Here is a 20995-nt window from a genome sequence, read left to right as displayed (position 1 = left end):
AATATTATTTAAATTAATGATTTTGTGGAGGTTTTTGCGTAGCTTTTTGTTACAAAATCACAATCATGGGTGAACTAGTGATAATTGAAGGTAGGTACAAATTGTAACATTTATCTAAACTTAGGATCTATTTTTTAATGATATTTAAAGTTTATGGAGAAAATTGATGTAATTTGATAGATATAAGATTTAAGTGTAAAATTCAAATCCCCCACTTTATAAACTTTTAGAGAAATTATTTTAAATGGAAAAAATGCTAAAATATTTTCAAATATAACATAATGTCATAGTATATCAGTGATAAATGATAATAGTCTATTAGTATTTATCAGTGATAGTCACATTGATAGATAATGATACTTTGTTATATTTATAAATATTTTGGTTCATTTTTCTATATTTTAAAATAGCCCAAACTTTTGTTTGAAGAAAAATATTATTTGATACTTCATAAATAACATGAATCTCAAAATAATAATAATAATAACAAAATTGAACTACAATGAGACCATTAATTTGATTTTGAAAAAATCAATCTCTGGCAGCAATTTGCGTGTTTGGCTAGAAGAAATTTGAAAAATCTCAATTATCTTTGATATCATTGTTTTTGCTTATATTTCTCGATGTATAAATAAGTTAGCTGATATTGTAGCTAAGAATGCTAGAATATTAGGAATTAATGATGTTTACATAGATTTCTAGCTTACGTGCATTCAAAATCTAACTATAAATGACTTATCTCAAATTGTACACTTGAGATTGAATAAAATAGTTCATTTCTCAATAATAGTAGTAATAACAACATGTTAACTGTTAACAATTTAGTTATTCATTTTATGTAACTAGAAGTCATGTAAATCAATTTTGTTAATGAGTTTTAATTGCATTCGGTATTCCTAACCATTATAACCAATTATGAGAACTTAAAAAAAAAAAAAAAATTAAAATGATGAAAGCACTATTCTTCGTCCAAATTGAACACTAGAATAATTGAAAGAATTATTACTCTGTAGTTCAAAATTCAAATTGTCATTAAAGAAATGTCTTATAGTTCATGTATTATTTTTAGACTAAAGTTTTGTGGCTTACCTAAGTAATTATAGGTAACTATGTTGCTAGTTATCTAACTTTTCCATTGTTAGCTATTAGGCATAATTTATTGACTTAGAAATGTATGAATTTTGAATCTCAATTTCTAACTATTTTCTTATTGAAATATGAATGGTACTAATATGTAATGCAATATATTATGATATTAATTCCACATATTAAAAGTATTGAAGAGAATATAAAAACTTCAATTTGCTAACTTGAGTCTGACTCCATAGTCAGACATATAGTTCCCATGCATTAAAAAAAATTCCACACTATGTACACAATTCAACAAATGGATAAAAACCATCCCCAGACAAACATTTTTCTGGAAAATTTCCAAAAATAAAATACCTGAAAACAAAACAAAAAGGAATCTGTCTTTTTGCAGTTTCAGGCAAGAAAAAAAAAAAGAAGAAAAGAACTAATATGCCAGCAAGAACCAGGAAGTTGTGTCAAGAACATGGAAGCATAATGAAAGACAAATTGTAGCAATCACAGAGGTTTTTGAAGCTACGTACCTCACAATTTCCAGCCCTCTCTCAATCACTTCCTCATTCACTATATCCACACACCGTTTCATTCCTTCGTATATCCTCTCCAATAATACTTCTATGAACGACCTCACCATTTCAAACGTCATTCTCCCTGTCCAATTCACTATCACTTTCTTGTTCTTCCCCCACCCTCCATTTCTCGGCCGTTTTCCATATTCCCTTTTGGGCTTCAGGCCCATTTCCATTTCCTCCAACTCCTCCACCTTTTTCCCTGGGCCTGGGCCTGCTTCCATGGCCCAATTCCCATGGCCCGATAACAGCACTTGATGGGACGTTTTGATCAAAGTCTTGACTGCGCCGTTGGAAAGGCAAACCAACAACTCTCTCATTTCCTTTTCGTGCTTCGGATTTGTTAGCCCCGAGAATATTTGATCGAACGTATTGATTTCCATTGTCTTCTCCAAATAAACCGATACCGCTGAACTCACAAACATTCTAATTAACTCGCCGATTAATTCCCTGCTTTTTCCATCGCACACCACCACCCCCATCCATCTCTCCAAACTACTACTCCCCGATTTACTCGCCTCCATCAACGCCATCACCAAATTTCTAGCGAAACTCCCAACCACCACAGAAACAAACCCACACCCAGATTCACTACACAGCTTCTCCATAATTCTATCCGTAAAATTACTCGATTTCTCATTTTCATTCTCCTTACCACCGCCTCGGGAGTACTGATCGTAACCTCGAAAAATTCCCAGAGTAATCGCCTGGGACAGACGAGTCAGAGAATTGGAGATCTCATCAGACCGAGCGAGTTTAGCGATTTGCTTCAAACTGTGAGGGATTTCATCGGAATCGGAATGAAGAAACTCCTTCAAATCTTTAGAAATGGTAGCGACACAGTCGGCGGAAGCGGAAAATGCTGAAGCAGCAGAAGATAAAGCAGCGAAGAATTTGGAAATCTTAGCCCTCTTTCGGGCGATTGAAGGGAAATGATAAATTGTGTAAGCAGAGTAGCCGGTAAATCCAAGAGCCGCCATTAAAAGGATCCAATTACTCCGACGGGAAACTTTAAAGTCCTTATCCATATCCCTCATCGTATATTTCGGAGGAAGAGATTCAATCCATTTGGGAGAGTTGATGAAGAACAGAGACGAAGGCGTTAAGGTTAAAGTGAATAAGAAGAAATGAAAACATATCCATAAGTGTAGAGGTGGACATGACACGTGACAAGTTGACCGGGTAAATGGATAATAATTAATATTATTATTACTACCAAAAAAAAAAAAAAAAACTTAGTTAGTAAAGTTGGGAGTAGAGAAGCACCGCCCTCGGAGAGGAAAAAAGCGTGATCGTTTCTTGAATATGGATATTAATTATGGCAGTATGGTGCCACGTGGAAGTATGGGCTTGGTTCGCCTTGGGCCAAGTTTTAGTGGGCCTTTGATTGCGACTTATCTTCTACTGCTACTATTTACTAGATTCTTCTCTTCTGACATTTCTTCTTTATGACATCTAAACTTCCTTTTTTATTTATTTATTTATTATATAATACCGCCATTATTATTATTATGGTATTTTATATTTATTTTATTGGTTTCATGGTGAAGGGATATGAGTATGAGTGAAGAAGATTCAAATTCAATCTTGTTGAATATTCGATATAATCTAAAGTCGGTACAAAAATCAATGTGTGATGGATCATGGTCCATGGATGAGGGTTAATTTAATTCCTTTTTTAATGAAGAGATAATTTAGTTTTTTATTCAATTGAATGTACACCTCTCATTTACATTTTATCTTATTTTAATTTGTTTTGTTTGCATTTATTAAAAAATTAGACATGGCAAAATTTGAAAAGAAAAACAAGTACATAAACGAAAATGGTGTACACATGGTTATGGATAAATTTTTTATCCATCACAAATTGTCACATCATTTACCAAATTAATGACGAAATTACAAATAATTGGATTTGGGATGAATTAAGAGTTGATGTGTGTCCCAAATTTGAAAACATAAACGGACAAATCACGATGAGGTCACATGTTAATTTTGTCCAATTTGATATTATAATTTGCATGTGTCCAATTGAGCCCAAAAAATTGGTTTAATTTGGCTCAAATGTCAAAATAAACCAAAATCTAACTAATTGAACCAAAGGGGCCAGGTCAATAGACCAATCAAACCCAAGCCCACAAAGCCCACTAGAGAAATAGAGGGGTTCTCTTCATTTATAGGGGTCAGTAATTCTACACTCCTGTGAGCCTAGAGAGAATTCCTTACAATCAGAAGACTCCTCCTATAGCTGATCACACTTGAAGACTGAAGTTCTATGATTTCAAATTTCAAGAACACTATGCGCTCCGCTCCTTTAAGTCAATTGTGCACATTCAATCGAGAGAGAATCAGAGGATCAAGTTTTAAAGTTCGAACCACATTTGTATCAAATTTACATCAATACAAGTCTAATTCCACAAAACAAGTTTCTCTGGAAACCTCGTGCAAATAAATTAGCACACCTAGTGGGACATCTCTACCTCTCATCTCTCTCGTCATCCAAATCAACAAATCAACAAATGACACCAAAGAAAGTTGCATCTAAAGTAACTGCTACAAGCGGCTGCTATATAAGACCTGTCTCTCAAACACTAAAAGGGGTTCCTGCACGAGAAAGAACAGGGCTCTGTCATCGCAGAGAAAATCTCGGAACAGCTGACAAAATTTTCTAAAGGCGGGATCGTCATCAGGGAAAATCCCTTGTTCAAAAACTCTGCTCCTACTTTGGGTCGATCAGAAAAAGAATCACACTTTGATGTAATGTCTATCATGATGGCTAATATAACAGCAGAGTCAACCATGGTAGAGATGGAAGGGAAGACAAATCTGAGACCATGAAATCTTTACCTTAAGAGATCAAATACAGGCTCGAGAAACTGTTGAAACGAGTTAAACTCCAACTGCCAAAACTAATGACAAAGGAAAGACTATTTTGCAGGAAAGTCAACCATTGTCGCCTCCCTATCAGTTCAACAACTGCAGGATATGATTACAAACTCCATAAGAGCTTAGTATGGAGGACCATCACAATGTTCTTTTATGTACTCCAAGCTGTACACCAAGAAAATCGACAACTTAACAATGTTAGCTAGGTACCAACCCTCCAAGTTCCAACAATTTGATGGAAAGCGCAATCTGAAACAACATGTTGCTCACTTCATTAAAACGTGTGAAAATGCAGGAAGTGATTGACAGTTGAGAACAGTTGTAAAAGAGTTCCTCAATCGCTTTTATAACACTAGGAATATCATATACTGATTTAGGGCCAGAAGTGATTGACAGTTGGGAACAGTTAGAAAAAGAGTTCCTCAATCGCTTTTATCACACTAGGAATATCGTCAGCATGATGAAGATGACAAGCATTAAGTAGCGAAAAGGAGAGCCGGTCATCGACTACATCAACTATTGGAGAGATCTGAGTTTGGATGGAAAAGATAGTCTCACTGAATTATCTGCAGTGGAGATGTGCACCCAAGGTATGCACTGGGAGCTTCTCTACATCCTAAAAGAGATAAAACCTCGTACAATTGAGGAGTTGGCAACACGCGCTTAAGACATGGAGTTGAACATCATGAACAGGAGAACTACGATTCCTAGTCATTGAAGGGGAGAAAGGATAAGAAAGAAATCAAAAGCACTAAAAATATTGTAAGTAGTGTCATAACGGAATCTATGGTCGTCAATATGACCCCACTAAATTTTTCCTCTAAAGGAAAACAAACTAAGTTTTAATGAAAACACAATGAGGGCGAGAGGCATCGCCCAACTCTTTAAGGAAAGACAGGAAAAAGTTTATCCATTCTTTGACTCTATATTGCAGACATGTTTGAGCAATTATTAGAGAAACAACTCATTCAACTGCCAGAATACAAATGACTGGAGTAGTTAGGAAAAATAGACGATCCTAACTATTGCAAGTATCACCGAGTAATTAGCCACTCAATGGAAAAGTTCTTTGTGCTAAAAGATCTAATTTTGAAGTTGACTCGTGAAAAGAAGATTGAGCTGGATCTTGATAAAATAGCTCAAACAAATCACGTTGCAGTAGTAACGACTTCATGTGTTCCTACACCGTTTGCATCTTATGATCAAAGAAAAAGCTTCATCTAGTTTGGGACCTTTGAGTCTATAGTCGTTCGGTTCCAACAACAGATTTCTGAAACAAAAATGATCCTGTTGAAGATGACAATGAAGGGTGGATAGTTGTGACTCGTTGAGAAAGAAGACAGCCAAATTCCACCCAAAAAGAGTCGCACTCTTATCGAAGCTATAGAAGAGGGAACAAGACTCATAAAAAGAAAGGCCAAAAGATGGCATGGAAGCCTATGCCTACTAAGAAAGAAGACGAGGACTTCCCTTTGAAGGATCTCTTACTGAAAAATTCCATAAGCGCGTTTGGATCACTCCAATTTCAAAGTGACCGAAATACACAATATACATTCAAACGCACAGTTATGCAAACGAATAGTCAATTAAAGGCATGCTTTGAACAGAAATAAACGAGGGAGAAAGTTTCCATACCAGTTGAAGTCGTTCTTCAAACTTCGGAACTCAATACAGCGGAAACCTCTACCTGATCAACCAATGGCCGAACAACCGCACAAACATGAATGCCACGGGGACGACACCACAAGAAAAGAGCTCCAGGTATTCTCGGAGTGAGAACCTAAAGCGTGGTCTTTGGTGAAGTTGGTAAAGGAAGGAGGACGAACAGATCGTCTAGGCGATAAGCAAGTGGAAGGGAAGAAATCGCTATCGTATAGCAAGATGCTTATCGTTTAGGAGAAACTATATGATCGTGTAGATTTTAATGAACGATCGTTTAGAGAATGGTATACGATCATTTAGCAAACACGACGCACTATATGATCGTTTAGGGAAGCTATCTGATTGGGTAGGAATGAGCGTGCGATCGCCTAAGCGCAGAGCGACTATCGTATAGGCTCTCGAAATACTTAAGCAATCTATTACTTTTCACCGGTGCGCTCTTTCTATTTCTTTTTGAACGAACGATTCAAAATGAAAACCAATTTCATTTTTGGTTTTCATTTTAATTCATCGGTTACAATAACCGACGTTATCCTACTCACGCACGTCCGAACGTGATTTTTTTATTAATTATCATATAATTAACCAATTAAAATATTAATAAATATAATCATATTATATTTTTACCCTATAGTTTGATATCACATATCTACTATAGTATTTTCTCCTCTTCTTAATATAAATCATATTTATATCTAATTTTATCCAAAATAATGTATCTCATACATTTAGCCAATTATATCATAGATAATCGAACTTCCTCTTTTCAATTTGAACATTTCAAATTAACTCAAACACTGATTCTCGACTTTATCCAAGCAACCCAGAGGACCTAATGGACCTGTGGCTCGAAGCTCCAACGGTCCGTGAATAGCTGACTAAACTTTTTAGTCATGAGATCCATCATCTATTAGCTGTTAAGCATTCCAATAAAGATCAACAGCTGAACTTTTCTTACCACAGATATATTTCTGTGTCCATCTAATATAACCAATCATGAGTATGATGACCCTTCACAGATGCATGTAAGTACACCTGAGCCAAATTACCGCTTTGCCTCTGTAGTTACATCTCACTCCTTAAGTACCATTGATTCTTCTAATGAACAATACAACATAGTCGAACTATGTGTGAACCTCTCGGGTCAAGAAAAGGTGTGTGGCGCCACATTGTTCAAGCCCCGGAATCAGCCCTTAAGGGAGCTATCTATCTACTTACCCCTGCCTCGGGGAAGGAGTGAATTCCATCTTGTGTAGTTGAGTTTCTAGCTCTCAAATCAGACGAATCCCCAAAATGATAGGTTTGAATCGGCGACCTGGCCACTCGCACCCATATAAATCAAAGGACCGCCCTTAATGGCAGGAGTTCCCAACTCACTAAGGATTAAGATCATGTTACCTATGGTCATCCTAGTGAAATGAAGTCTCTGTCATGAACGGTGTTATATAACGAGACGTTAACACTTCGTGGTTAGGTCTTATATAAACTCTTTGTATAGGACGCTCCCACTCACATGTCCCCAACACGAATGATCAGGATCAGACCATCTGTGACAAGTCACAACACTTGTGACCATTCCACAAAGCGGGCCGCATCCGTAGTGTTACCAGGATAAGGTTTCCCTCGTATATCCATATACTACAGACCATTTTCGTTATCACTCAAGACATGCACCACATACATGCTTGAGTTACATACAGATAACTAGGGATTTTATGTTTATTGGTTTGTGGTAAAGTAAATAAAACAAGCAACTGAGCAAAATACAAGATGTGAAGTAAATATCATATATTATACAACACAAGCATTTGTACAAGCTGTTTACAAACTTCAAGACACGAGACTTTAGGGCATCAACCCCAACAATATCCCACTTGTCCTAAAGCGAAGTGGGGTGTACAATAAACTAGTACAAAACAATAAACTAGGGCATAAAAATCCCAGTACAAGAAAATCTTCCACTTGCCCTAGTCCAGCCGTGAGCGATCCTGTAGGCCCATGCTCCGTAGGTGACCCTCAAACACTGTATTCGTGAGAGCCTTTGTAAACGAGTCAGCAACATTGCGCTCCGAAGCGATCTTCGTGACGATCACGTCCCCTCGATGCACTATCTTGTGGATCAGATGATACTTCCGTTCTATGTATTTGTCGCGCCTGTGACTCCTCGGCTCCTTGGAGTTCGCCACTGTCCCACTATTATCACAATATAGGGTAATGAGCCTAGACATATCTGGAACAACTTTCAGTCCTGTCAAGAACTTTCTGAGCCAGACGACCTCCTTAGCAGCTTCGCAAACCACCACCTACTCCGCCTCCATAGTGGAGTCGGCGATACACCCTTGCTTAGTGCTTCGTCACACTACAGCTCCTCTGTTAAGAGTAAAGACTGACCCTGATGTGGACTTGCGAGAGTCCTTATCAGTCTGAAAGTCAGAATTCGTGTATTCTGTAAGGATCAAATCCCTAGAACCATACACGAGTATGTAGTCCCTCGTTCTCCGAAGATACTTGAGGATGTTTTTCACTGCGGTCCAGTTACTCTGGCCTGGATTACACTAATATCTACTGATTATGCCGACTGTGTAGTAGATGTCTGGACGAGTATAGAGAATCGCATACATTAAACTGCCAACGGAGGATGCATATGGGACTCGTCTCATCTCCTCAACCTTTTGAGGCGTCTTAGGACGCATGTTCTTAGACAAAGTGACTCTATGCCTGAACAGCAGTAGGCCCCTTTTGGAGTCCTACATCAAATACTTGAGCAACATCTTGCCAATCTACAATGCCTGAGACAGTGTTAGCACTTTGTTCTTACGATCCCGAAAGATCTGTATACCTAGAAAAACTGAGCCTCTCCCAAATCTTTCATTTAGAATTGGGTCGCTAGCCAGTTCTTAACTGCAGTTAGTAGACCTACATAATTTCCAATGAGTAGGATTTCGTCTACGTATACCACTAAGAAGACTACGGAAGCGTTGATGATCTTCTTGTAAATACAAGGTTCATCAATGTTTTAGTCAAAACCATAAGACTTGATCACAATATCAAATTGTATGTTCCAAGATCGAGACGCCTGTTTCAGTCCATAAATGGACCGATTCATTTTGCAAACCTTTTGTTCTTGACCTTGGGCTATAAATCCCTTGGGTTGCACCATGTAAATGGTCTCCTCAAGATTGTCATTCAGAAAGGCCGTCTTGACGTCCATTTGTCATCTCAAAATTATAATAAGTTGTAATGGATAGGAGGATACGGATCGACTTTAACATGGCAACAGGCGAGAAAGTTTCCTCATAGTCGACTATCTCTACCTGGGTATAACCCTTTGCCACAAGTCGAGCTTTGAAGGTCTGTACCTTCCCATCAGCACCCCGTTTGTGCTTGTAGATCCATTTACAACCTATAGGTCCAACTCCATTAGGCTGATCTACAAGATCCCATATTTAGTTGAAGTACATCGACTTCGTCTCTAGATCTATGGCCTTGACCCATTCATCCCGGTCAACATCCTCCATTGCCTTCTTATAAGACAACAGATCCTCAACGTTGCCATCTGCTACTATAGCAAGGATTTTTGTTAAACCTAGATAGCGAATGGGTGGGTTCGCAACCCTCCCATCACGTCGAGGTTCCCTCAACTCTTGAGGTGGAACTGACCTATTGGATAAACTCCTATCAAAAACTCTTGCTGATGTAGCAAGTTCTTCAACAACTCTTGTTGAAGTTTCAGTAGTTTCATTGGAAAGCTCACGCAACATGACTTTGCTTCATGGATTGTACTCCCTTATATGATCCTCCTCCAAGAAAGTAGCGTTTGTTGAAACAAATACCCTATTTTCAGTCGGATCATAAAAATAACCCCCTTGTGTACCTTTGGGGTGGCCTACAAAGAGGCATAACCTCGACCATGGTTTTAACTTCTTGGGATTAGCCTCAAGCACATGTGCAGGGCAACCTCAAATGTGAAAGTGACGTAAACTACCTTTACGCCCGTTCCAAAACTCCAGAGGTGTTCTCTCAACACTCTTGGAGGGAACACAGTTGAGTATATATACCGCAGTCTCAACTGTGAAACCCAAAACAAGTCCGGTAAGGAAGCGTAACTCAACATCGAGCGAACCATGTCTAACAAGGTCCTATTTCTCCTCTCCGTTACACCATTCTGTTGAGGTATACCCAACATTGAAATTTGGGAAATGATTCCATGTTCTATCAAATAGTCCTGGAATGCCGAGTCCAAAAACTCTCCACCTCAATCCGATCAAAGTGTTTTAATCCATCTATCCAATGCTTTTTCAACTTCAGCCTTGAACTTTTCAAAGGATTCAGACCATTGCATAAGATAAACTTCAGCCTTGAACTCTTTGAACTTTTCAAAGGATTTAGAATTTTGTTGCATAAGATAAACATACCCGTACCTGAAGTAATCATCAGTGAAATTGATAAAATACTCATAGCCATCTCGAGCTCGCACATTCATAGGACCATAAAGGTCAGAATGTACTAACTCAAGAGGCTTCTTGGCTCTATAACCTTTTCCAGTAAAAGGTCATTTAATCATCTTACCCTCAAGGAAAGATTCATACACTAGTAAAGAATTTTCTTCTAACTCACTTAGAAGTCCATTCTTCACCAATCACTCAATTTTATTGAGATTGATGTGCCCTAAACGAAGATGCCAAAGTTGAGCATTTTCTTTTGGAAAAATTCATCGACGTTTTGATTGGGTTACGACATTTCTAAACAATTCAGTATTATAAAGGGAATTAATGGCTAACGGCCTCAGCACATATAAATTCAATTCCAGATTTGCTGTGCAAATAAAAACACCATCTTTATGAATAAACGCTTTATCCACATTAAAAGAGATAGTATATTTACATTGCAATAAATACTTTACAAAAATAAGGTTCCTCTTTAGTTCGTGAACAATATATACATCATTTAAAATAAGAAACCTATTATGTATAGTTAACTGGAATTCTCTCACTGCCACAGCTGAGACGACGTGCTCGGTGCCTACTTGCATCGTCATCTCACCAGCCTCTAGCTGTTGTCAAGATCTAGTCCCCTGAAAAGAAGAATAAACATGGTTAGTGGCGTCCAAATAAATTATCCCAGCAAAATCATCATTCTCTACTAAACAAGTTTCAAGAACAAGTAAATCACATTTACCTTTATCGGCCTTGGCCTTAGCCTTGGCTGCTTTCTTTTCTTTCAGATACCGAGGACAGTTCCTCTTCCAGTGTCCATCTTGATTGCAGTGGAAACACTTTCCCTTAGCAACCTGTGGACGTCTCCTTGGGGTGATAGGTGGTGGGTTAGCAGGTGTCTTCCCTTTTCCCTTACCACCCTTCTTCTTCTTCTCCTTTGCAGAGTTAGAAGTAGAAGGTGCAGACTTCATTCCTGAGATCGAACATGGAACATCCTGGAGAATGAAGTAACATTTTCCTCATCCTTGTTCCTCTCCTTACTTTTCAGTAAAGATTGGTAGGTCTGCAACTTGTTGAGGAGAGTTGTAAGGTTATATTTCACTTTGTTAAGAATCACATTACTAACAAAGTGCAGGAAGCTCTCCGGCAAAGAATGCAGAATTATGCTAACCTGGATGGCCTCATCGATGGTAGACCCATTCAACTCTGCCACATTAAAGTGGACAATCATGTTAAGCACATGTTCACGAACAGAGGTGCCTTCTTCCATTTGGGAGTTAAATATGTATTTGAAAGCCTCATGCATAAGCTGTTCAGACAGTTGTCTAAACATCCCCACAGAGACTCCATGATCTCACGCATCAAGACCATTGACTCATGTTTCTTGGCTAAGACTTCAGAAAGACTTACCAAGATGTAGGCTCGGCCCTTCTCATTTGCCGTTATCCATCGCTAGTATGCCTTCCGAACATTTTGAGCGACATTCGAAGCTGAAATAGGAGGACAAGCATCCGTGAGAGCTAACATGATATCCTCGATGATCAGGATCGTCGTGATGATGTGTTTCTATGTTGCGAAATTATCGCCAGTAAGTTTTTCGGCGCTTAGTAATGCCAACATGGCTGTTGCCATTTTGAAAACGTTGCTGAAAAAACAAACAAAATTTTATTAGATTTTGCTAAAAAACTCTTAAACCAATCAATTTTGTTAGACAAACTCAAGTACCCTAAGATATAGACTTCTATTTTGCAATGATGCCCCAGTGAAGAAGGACAAATGTTACTGGTAGGGTGATCAGTTGTCCCTTCGCTGGGATGAGACATTTTCAATCATTAGGCAGAACCAACTCTTGGAACTGAACCTAACAGCCACCATTTTTTGGTTCAGAATTGTTAACCTTTAACAATTTCGTGTAAGTGTGACCCCTCACTTTGCGTGTCAGAGTCCAGTCCTAATGAGCCCACCGTAGGGAAGAAGCAGATTATGACAAGAGAATAAGTTACTTTATTCTCTTACAGGAGATCAAATAAAGAAATGCGCAAAATTGCCATCTTTTAGGGGGACACTCCCAGGGTGCCTCGAGGCGATACGCTGTAACTTTATTCAACCTAATGAGGGAGACCGAGGGATATGCTGTCGTACTTTCTGCTCCCACTTACTATGAACACTCTCCCCATCCACCTTGATATTGACCTACCCAAACACCATCTGTTAGGGGGACACGCCAAAGGTGCCTGAGGCTGAGGGTAGATCTCACGGTGTAAACTATTTAGGAGAAATGTGAAATGTTTAAGTGAAGCATCTCATGCCTCAAGTACCTCCCACTGAATGTTCTACCTAGGGGTTCATTAACCTAGACAATCTGGCTACTGATTTTAGTCTAAGTCATCTTTTTAAACTATGCTCATAAACAATGTTTATCTATGAAATATGAACAAGTTCAAGTAGTCACATTTAAACACTTTAATGGACTGTCCTTAACTTGCATGCATGCATCAAATCTATCTAATTCATCTTTCCAGGTAAGTTCCCAAGTAGGGATGTTACGTTTCTGTCAAATTAAATACCCCGCCTAAACAGAACCAGCCTTAGACAAAAGGTCCCTTATAGATAGGTTTGCTACACTTTAACCTTTTATTAGCCAATTTAATCCTATTAAACTGATTAAAAGATTAAAGCCTTAGGGTTACTAATCGTATTAGAACCGTGATCTTAGGTCTATGTGATCCAAGTTTTAAACACTTTAAAACCATGTATTAAACCTAAGTGAGCATGTATTTCTTTCTTATTTCTTTTAGTTCTAATTTCTCTTTAACTTTTAAAAACGAAACAACTAAAACCATTGCGCACAACTAGGTGTTTATAACATTTATAAAGTAACCTATGTGTCATGCTTCATGCAATTTTCGGTCATTACTATATATAACTTTTATATAACGCATAACAACCAAGAAAACATGCTATCATTCACCTTATACTATAACGATAATAATATAAAGATGATGCATGTCAATGCTCTTTATGCATGCATAAATATAACTCTTATATTATATGATGCATGAGCATGCTTTTACATAATAAAATCATGCTTCTCTAAATTATAACAATTACAATAAAGAGATGATGCATGACTATTGCATAACTTAAGGTGGGATTTACTATATGTACATACCATATGATATATAAAAAAACCTACATCACATGTAATAAATAAAGGATTAATGGACCGGGATGAGCCTTTACAAAAAATTGAAATGAAATAACCCTATCTATTACATTTTTCATCGAGCAAACCGGTTCACAGGCGAACCGGGTCTTGAATCCTAGGAGGACTCCATCGTGTAGTAAACGTCGTAGGTAGACAATTTTCCAGCGCGCACTAGATGATAGAAACATAATTAAACGATCGCTTAGGCGACAACGAGGCTGCGAAACCTGATCGTCTATGCGACCGCTTAGCACGACGATAGGAAAACGATTTACCTTGCATTACTAATCGATCGTTTAGTAAGTTACTAAGCGATGAAGCTTGCTGACCTAAACGATCATCCAGTGCACGCGTGCGTTAAATGATACACGAGCATGTCATCGTCTACACGACTCGATACTCTGCGATCGCGTACCCGATCGTTAATACAATGCGATCAACTCTTGATTGCATACCTCATCGTTTAAACTGATGCGTTCAACAGCGATCGCGTACTTCATTGTCTTTACGATGCAAACAACAGCGATCATGTACCACATCTTCTGCACAATGCGATCAACCCTAGATCACCTCCTTCCTCGAAGAACCGCAACGCTTACGCCGATCTTCTTCTTCGAACGACTCAAAACTTCAAACAAACTTTGAATACAGACTCGATAACGATTATTAATGCCAAAAAATGCAGAGGCCTTTACAAACTACTGCAAATGTAAATCAAACCAAGGCTAATCATCTACGAAAACATCCATTAATCCGCACATCCACAGCAGTTTAACCATTAAAAAGTGTAGAAATGCACCCACCAAGAACGTAACTGTCATTTCGTTGCAACATATGAAATCGGAGTATCAGAACCTGACTCTGATACCAATTGAAGGATCTCTTACCGAAGAGTTCCATGAGTGTGTTCAGATCGCTCTAATTTCACAGTGATCGAAATACACAATATACATTCAAACGCACAGTTATGCAAATGAACAGTCAATTAAAGGTATGCTTTGAAAAAAAATATATGAGGGAGAGAGTTGCCATACCAGTTGAAGATGTTTTTCAAACTTCGGAACTCAATGCAACGAAAACCTCTACCAGATCAACCAACGCCCGAACAACCGCACGAACACGAACGCCGCAGGGATGACATCACCAGAAAAGAGCCCCAGGTATTCTCGGAGTGAGAACCCAAAGCATGGTCTTTGGTGAAATTGGTAGAGGAAGAATGATGAATAGATCGTGTAGGTGATGAGTAAGTGGGAGGGAAGAAGATGCTTTCGTATAGCAAGATGTTTATCATTTAGGAGAAACTACACGATTGTGTAGATTTTACTGAACAAACATTTAGGAAATGATATACGATCGTTTAGCAAACTCAGCACACTATACGATCGTTTTTCCCCTGTAGTTACATCTCACTCCTTAAGTACCACTGATTACTCTAATGAACAATACAACATAGTCCAACTATGTGTGAACACCTCTCGAGCCAAGAAAAGGTGTGTGGCGCCACATCGTTCAAGCCCCAGAATCAGTCCTTAAGGGAGTTATCTATCTACTTACCCCTGCCTCGGGAAAGGAGTGAATTCCATCTTGTGTAGTTGAGTTCCCAGCTCTCAAATCAGAAGATCCTTAAAATGGTAGTTTTGAATCAGCGAATGGCCACTTGCACCCATACAAATCAAAGGACTACCATCAATGGCAGGAGTTCCCAACTCACTAAGGATTAAGGTCATGTTACCTATGGTCATCCAAGTGAAGTTAAGTCTCTGTCATGAACGGTGTTATATAACGAGAAGTTAACACTTCGTGGTCAGGTCTTATACAAACTCTTTGTATAGGACGCCCCCGTTCGCATATCCCCAACACGAATGATCAGGATCAGACCATCTGTGACAAGTCACAACACTTGTGACTATTCCACAAAGCAGTCGCATCCGTAGTGTTACCAGGATAAGGTTTCCCTCCTATATCCATATACTACAGACCATTTTGGTTATCACTCAAGACATGATCCACTTATATGTCACCACATACATGCTTGAGTTACATACATATAACCAGGGATTTTATGTTTATTGGTTTATGTTAAAGTAAATAAAACAAGCAACTGAGCAAAATACAAGATGTGAAGTAAATATCATATATTATACAACACAAGCGTTTGTACAAGCTGTTTACAAACTTCAAGACACGAGACTTTAGGGCATCAACCCCAACACCCTCAACTTTGACTCAATAACTTTGGTAGAATTTCTCCTCAGAAGTTTCCTCGATAATCATCTAGAGGAAGTATCAAAAGTTATTGCATGTCACGCTGTTAGCATAGCGGAAGTCGACAACAACCATATAACTATTGAAGAAGTCAATGATTCAAAAGAAACTAAGCAAAGAGTTTCTATCTCGATCGTATCAAGCCTTCAACTACTCGATCTTTAGTCTTCCAAAGATTGAGTATGGCCACGATGGAAGAAGAAAACCAATGTCTAACGTCAACTTGCACTTGAACTTCAACCTTCAAAAGGCTAAGTATCTCCACATCAAAGAAAGATCAACCTTCAACATTTGTTTTTTATCGTCTCAAATTGACAAGTGATCAACATGAAAGAAAAATAAAAACCTTGAAGGCAAAACCATTTCATGAAGAAAACAATGACGAGAAGATTCACAGTTCGTGTCCCTTCACACATGAAGAGGAAGTTGGCTATCGACATAAATATAGAAGGTTCTTTGATGGTGAAGCCAAAACTTATCATATTGACAAATCCTACAAATGAAGAGGATGAACAAAACCATGATGAAAGTAAAAGTTGCTGAAGTATAAATGTAATAGCTCTTCATCGCAAGAGCCTAAACCGCATGTTGCTCTTAGCCTACATGAGTTTAAAAGGTGAATAACAAAAAAAAAAAAAAAAAACTTATCGTAAGAGCCTAAACTACATGTTTCTTCTGACCCGCATGAGCTTAAAAGGTGAATAGCCCTAAAAAAAATCTTGTGAACTACGTTATGACTTGGTTCCTATTTATTATAAAGGGTATGTAGGTAGCTTGAAGGAAACTTTAAGTTTAGTTCAAATAAAAATATATATATATATATCTTGACTACGTCACGACTTGGTCCATTTATTCAAGGGTATATAGGCAACTTAAATAAATTTAAGTTCAGTCCATCAAAAAGGGTACCACAACCACCTAAGTGTGACACTACAAGATTGATATTATTCATCCTCATTATAGAATGACACTCCACATTAAAGATGGTAATCTCTGTTGAGAGCAACACATAAATTTGAAGATGTTCATCCTTATTGGGGGCAACACAACAAATTGAAAATGTTCATCCCTCATTAGGAGGTAGCACAGTAAATTAAAGGCACGCACTTGGAATGGCGCTTCGCTTCCTCTTCAAAGTCAAGTTCGAAGGCTTCATCATTTCCCTTTCAAAGTTAAGTTTGAAGGCTTTGTTGCAACGTCTTCAAAATTCAAGTTTGGTGTGGTTTCACTGCTTCCTTTTCAAAGCTCAAGTTTGGTGCAACTTTGCTCCCTCTTAAATGTCAGTGCAACTTTGCTTCCTCTCCAAAATATCGGTGTAACTTCGTTCCTTCTATTGGTGCAGCTTCGTTACCTCTCACAAACAATGTTGGTACAGTCAGCCTTCTCCCTAAAAGCATTGTTGTATTTCAGCCTCCTCTATGAAAATGTTGGTGTAGCTCCATCTCATCTCCAAAGATCAAGTTCGGTTCGTCTGCCTCTACCTCATATGTGAGATCACATTTGGTCTGCCTGGCTTCATCTCATATACAAGATTAACTCCAATCCACCTAGCTACGCCTCATATGCGACATCAAGTTTAGTCCACCTAGCTTCGTCTTATATGTTAGATCAATTCTGGTCAACCTGGCTCCGCCTCATCTACAAGATCAAGTTTGGTCATCTGGCTCTGCCTCATACGCGAGATCAACTCCAATCTATTTGGCTTTGCCTCATTTTCAAAAATCAAGTCTGGTCCGCTTGGTTTCACCTCATATGCGAGATCAACTTTGGTTCGTTTGACTCCACTTCATCTTCAAAGATCAAGACGGTCCGCCTAGCTCATCCTCACATGTGAGATTAACTTCGATATGCCTAAAACCACCTCATATGCGAGATCAAGTCTGGTTCACCTGGCCTCATACGTTAGATCAACTCCAGTCTGCTTGGCTTTGCCTCATATGTGAGGTCAATCTGGTTTGCATTGCTCTTCTTCATCTACCAGATCAAGTGCGGTCTTTCTGGCTTTACCTCATCTGTGAGATAAAATCTGATATATCTGGCTCCGCCTCATCTACGAGATTAAGTCTAATATGCCCGACTTTACCTAACTACACAGTCAAGTCTAGTATGCCTTGTGTTACAATCACACTTTTGGGAGCTTCTCTTAACAATTGTGCGGCAAAAAAAGAGAGAAAGAAATATTTAAAAAAAAGGAAGGAAAAAAGAAAAGAAAAAAAGGAGAGAAGAGGAAAAGAAAGAAAAATGAAAGAGTAGGAAGTAGAAGGAAAAAGAAAAGAAAAAAAGAGAGAGAAACGTGAAAAAGGAAATGATGTGTGGTTGAAGCCCTATTAATAAATTATAAGTAGATGTTTTAAATCCTAATTTATTTAGGCTTTGGAATCAAATCTATCTTAAAATTTTATCAATTTTTTTTTTCAGATCGAATAGAAAAACTTAATCTTTATCCCCAAGTTAAGATTTGGTCATATTCTAAATTTTATCAAAATTCAAATTATACAAGCTAAAATCTCGAATTTATCTTCAATTAAAATTTGGTCATATTCCATATTTATCCCAAGTTCAAATCATCCATATTTAGTCTACTATTCTCAAACCCAAATTAAATTAGGGATAAAGTCTTAAATTTATCCAAATTTTATCTCAAATTCAAATCCCCAAGTTTAGGTTTCTGTCAAGTCTAATTAAGTTGTGATTTCACCCCAAATTTATCTCAATTAAAATTTGGTCATTTTTAAATTTTATTCCAAATTCAAATCATCCAATTTTAGCCTTCTATTCTCAAAGCCAAATTAAATTAGGGATAAAGTCTCAAATTTATCTCAAATTAAAATTTTCACATATTCTAAATCTCAAATTCATCCCAAGTTTAGGCTTCTGTCACGTCTAATCAAGTTGTGATTTTACCCCAAATTCATTTCAAATTAAAATTAGACCATATTCTAAATTTTATCCTAAATTTAAATTATTCAACTTTGAGCTTTTATCTTCAAATCAAAATACATTGTGGATACAAATCTCAAATTTATTTCAAATTAAAATTTGGGCAGAATTCAAAATTTACCCCAAATTTAAAGTAATTTTAGGCTTTATCCTCAAGTTAAATAGGATGAAACCTCAAATTCATCTCAAATTAAAATTTGAACATATTCCAAATTTTATTTCAAATTTTAATTAAACTTATGTACTAAATTCATAGTTTGATTAATGGAGCTAAAATCAAGAATAAATTACTTGTATATTGACTTTAATTTTATCTTTTTCGAGATCCACCCACCTATATATGTGCGTAAATCTCATAAATTTTGGACCAATCATAAATTTTCACGTCATTTACCAAATTAATGATGAAATTATAAATAATTGGATTTGGGACGAATTAGAAGTTGACGTGTGTCCCAAATTCAAATTGAAGACATAAACTGACAAGTCCCGATGATGCCACATGTTTTCATCATGACCATTTGATTGAATGAAATTAATTTGATATTATAATTTGGGCTAAAGTCCAGTTAAGCCAAAAAAATGAGTTTAATTTGGCCCAAGTGCCAAAACAGGGCCAAATCCGACTAATTGGGCCAAAGGGCTAGTTCCATGGATCAATCAAGCCCAAGCCCAAGCCTACAAAGCCCACCAGAGAACTCTATAAATAGAAGGGCTCTCTTCATTTATAAAGGTCAACAATTTTACGCTCCAGAGAGCCTAGATGAAATTCTCTACAATAAGAAGACTCTTAATTCCTAAAGCTGATCACATTTGAAGACATTTCAAGAACACCATGCGCTCCGCTCCCTCAAGTCAAGCATGCGCATTCAACCAAGAGAGAATGAGAGGATCAAGTTTTGGAGATCGAATCACATCTGAATCAATCTGCATCAACACAAGTCTAACTCCACGAAACAACTTTCTCCAGCAACCTCGTGCGAACACAAATAAGTTTGATAATCATTTGGACCTTGTTTGTAGTTTTTAATTTTTAATTTTTAAAAATTAACCTATTACATATTTTTCTTTAAATTTATTGCTTTGTTATCTACTTCCTATAAATGTTTTCAAAACTCAATATATTTTCTGAAAATTTTTTTAAAAAAATCATTTAAAAAAAATAGCTAATAATTCAACTACTAATGAAAACTATTGTAAATAATTGAGAGGAAATAAGCTTAATTTTCCAAATTCGAAAAATTGAAAACTAAGGTCTCGTTTGGTAACCATTTCATTTTTAGTTTTTGAAAATCAAGTCTATTTTCTCCCAATTTCTTACAATGATTTGCACCTTTCCTAAGTACAATGTGTTGGGTTTTATGCCATAAACCTCGTAGATAGTGAATATAATATTTGACCGATCAATAATAAGGTGTTATTCATGTATATTGCCATAAATAGTTATTGTTTATCTTGTATTTATCTTGCCTAAATAACCATAATCCTATAAATTAACATCCTAAACTATTGTATGAGCCTTGAACTGTATATGGAGACATATAGGGATCAGTGTACAAGATATAACTTAAAGGGTCTATAGTATATGAATAAGGTTGAATAGCTTATCTTTTCACACTATGGATACGACTCACTTTGTATTTGATACAAATGTAATGATCCAATGTATTCGTGTAGGGGATATGCGAGTGGAGGTATTCTATGCAATGAGTTTGCATAAGACTTAATCACGAAATAGTAACTACTAGATGTAATTCCGTTGACTACTAGTTAAGTTTCTATTTTACCTAGGCAATTTAGTCTTAATTTTGAGTGAGTTATGAACTCTTGTTCATGAGGGGTTGCCTTTGGTTTGTATGGGTGAGAGTGACTAGTTCGCTGACTCAATAAGTCTACCATTTTGGGGACAAGATCGAGTGGGCAGCTGGGAACATAATTTC

The 20995-nt window shown here is 37.3% G+C and overlaps 1 protein-coding gene across 1 annotated transcript; it reads right to left on the bottom strand.

Moving 5' to 3' along the window:
• Window positions 1–1516: 1516 nt before the first annotated feature.
• Window positions 1517–2695, bottom strand: LOC120073481 (protein PHLOEM PROTEIN 2-LIKE A10-like). Its single transcript, XM_039026327.1, has one exon. It carries the CDS (start codon window positions 2693–2695, stop codon window positions 1517–1519), a length of 1179 nt encoding a protein of 392 aa, XP_038882255.1.
• Between the last annotated feature and the right edge of the window lie 18300 nt (window positions 2696–20995).

Source organism: Benincasa hispida, chromosome 3 (assembly GCF_009727055.1).
Source record: "Benincasa hispida cultivar B227 chromosome 3, ASM972705v1, whole genome shotgun sequence".
NCBI lineage: Eukaryota > Viridiplantae > Streptophyta > Magnoliopsida > Cucurbitales > Cucurbitaceae > Benincasa > Benincasa hispida.
This window is presented reverse-complemented; position numbering and strand designations above follow the sequence as displayed.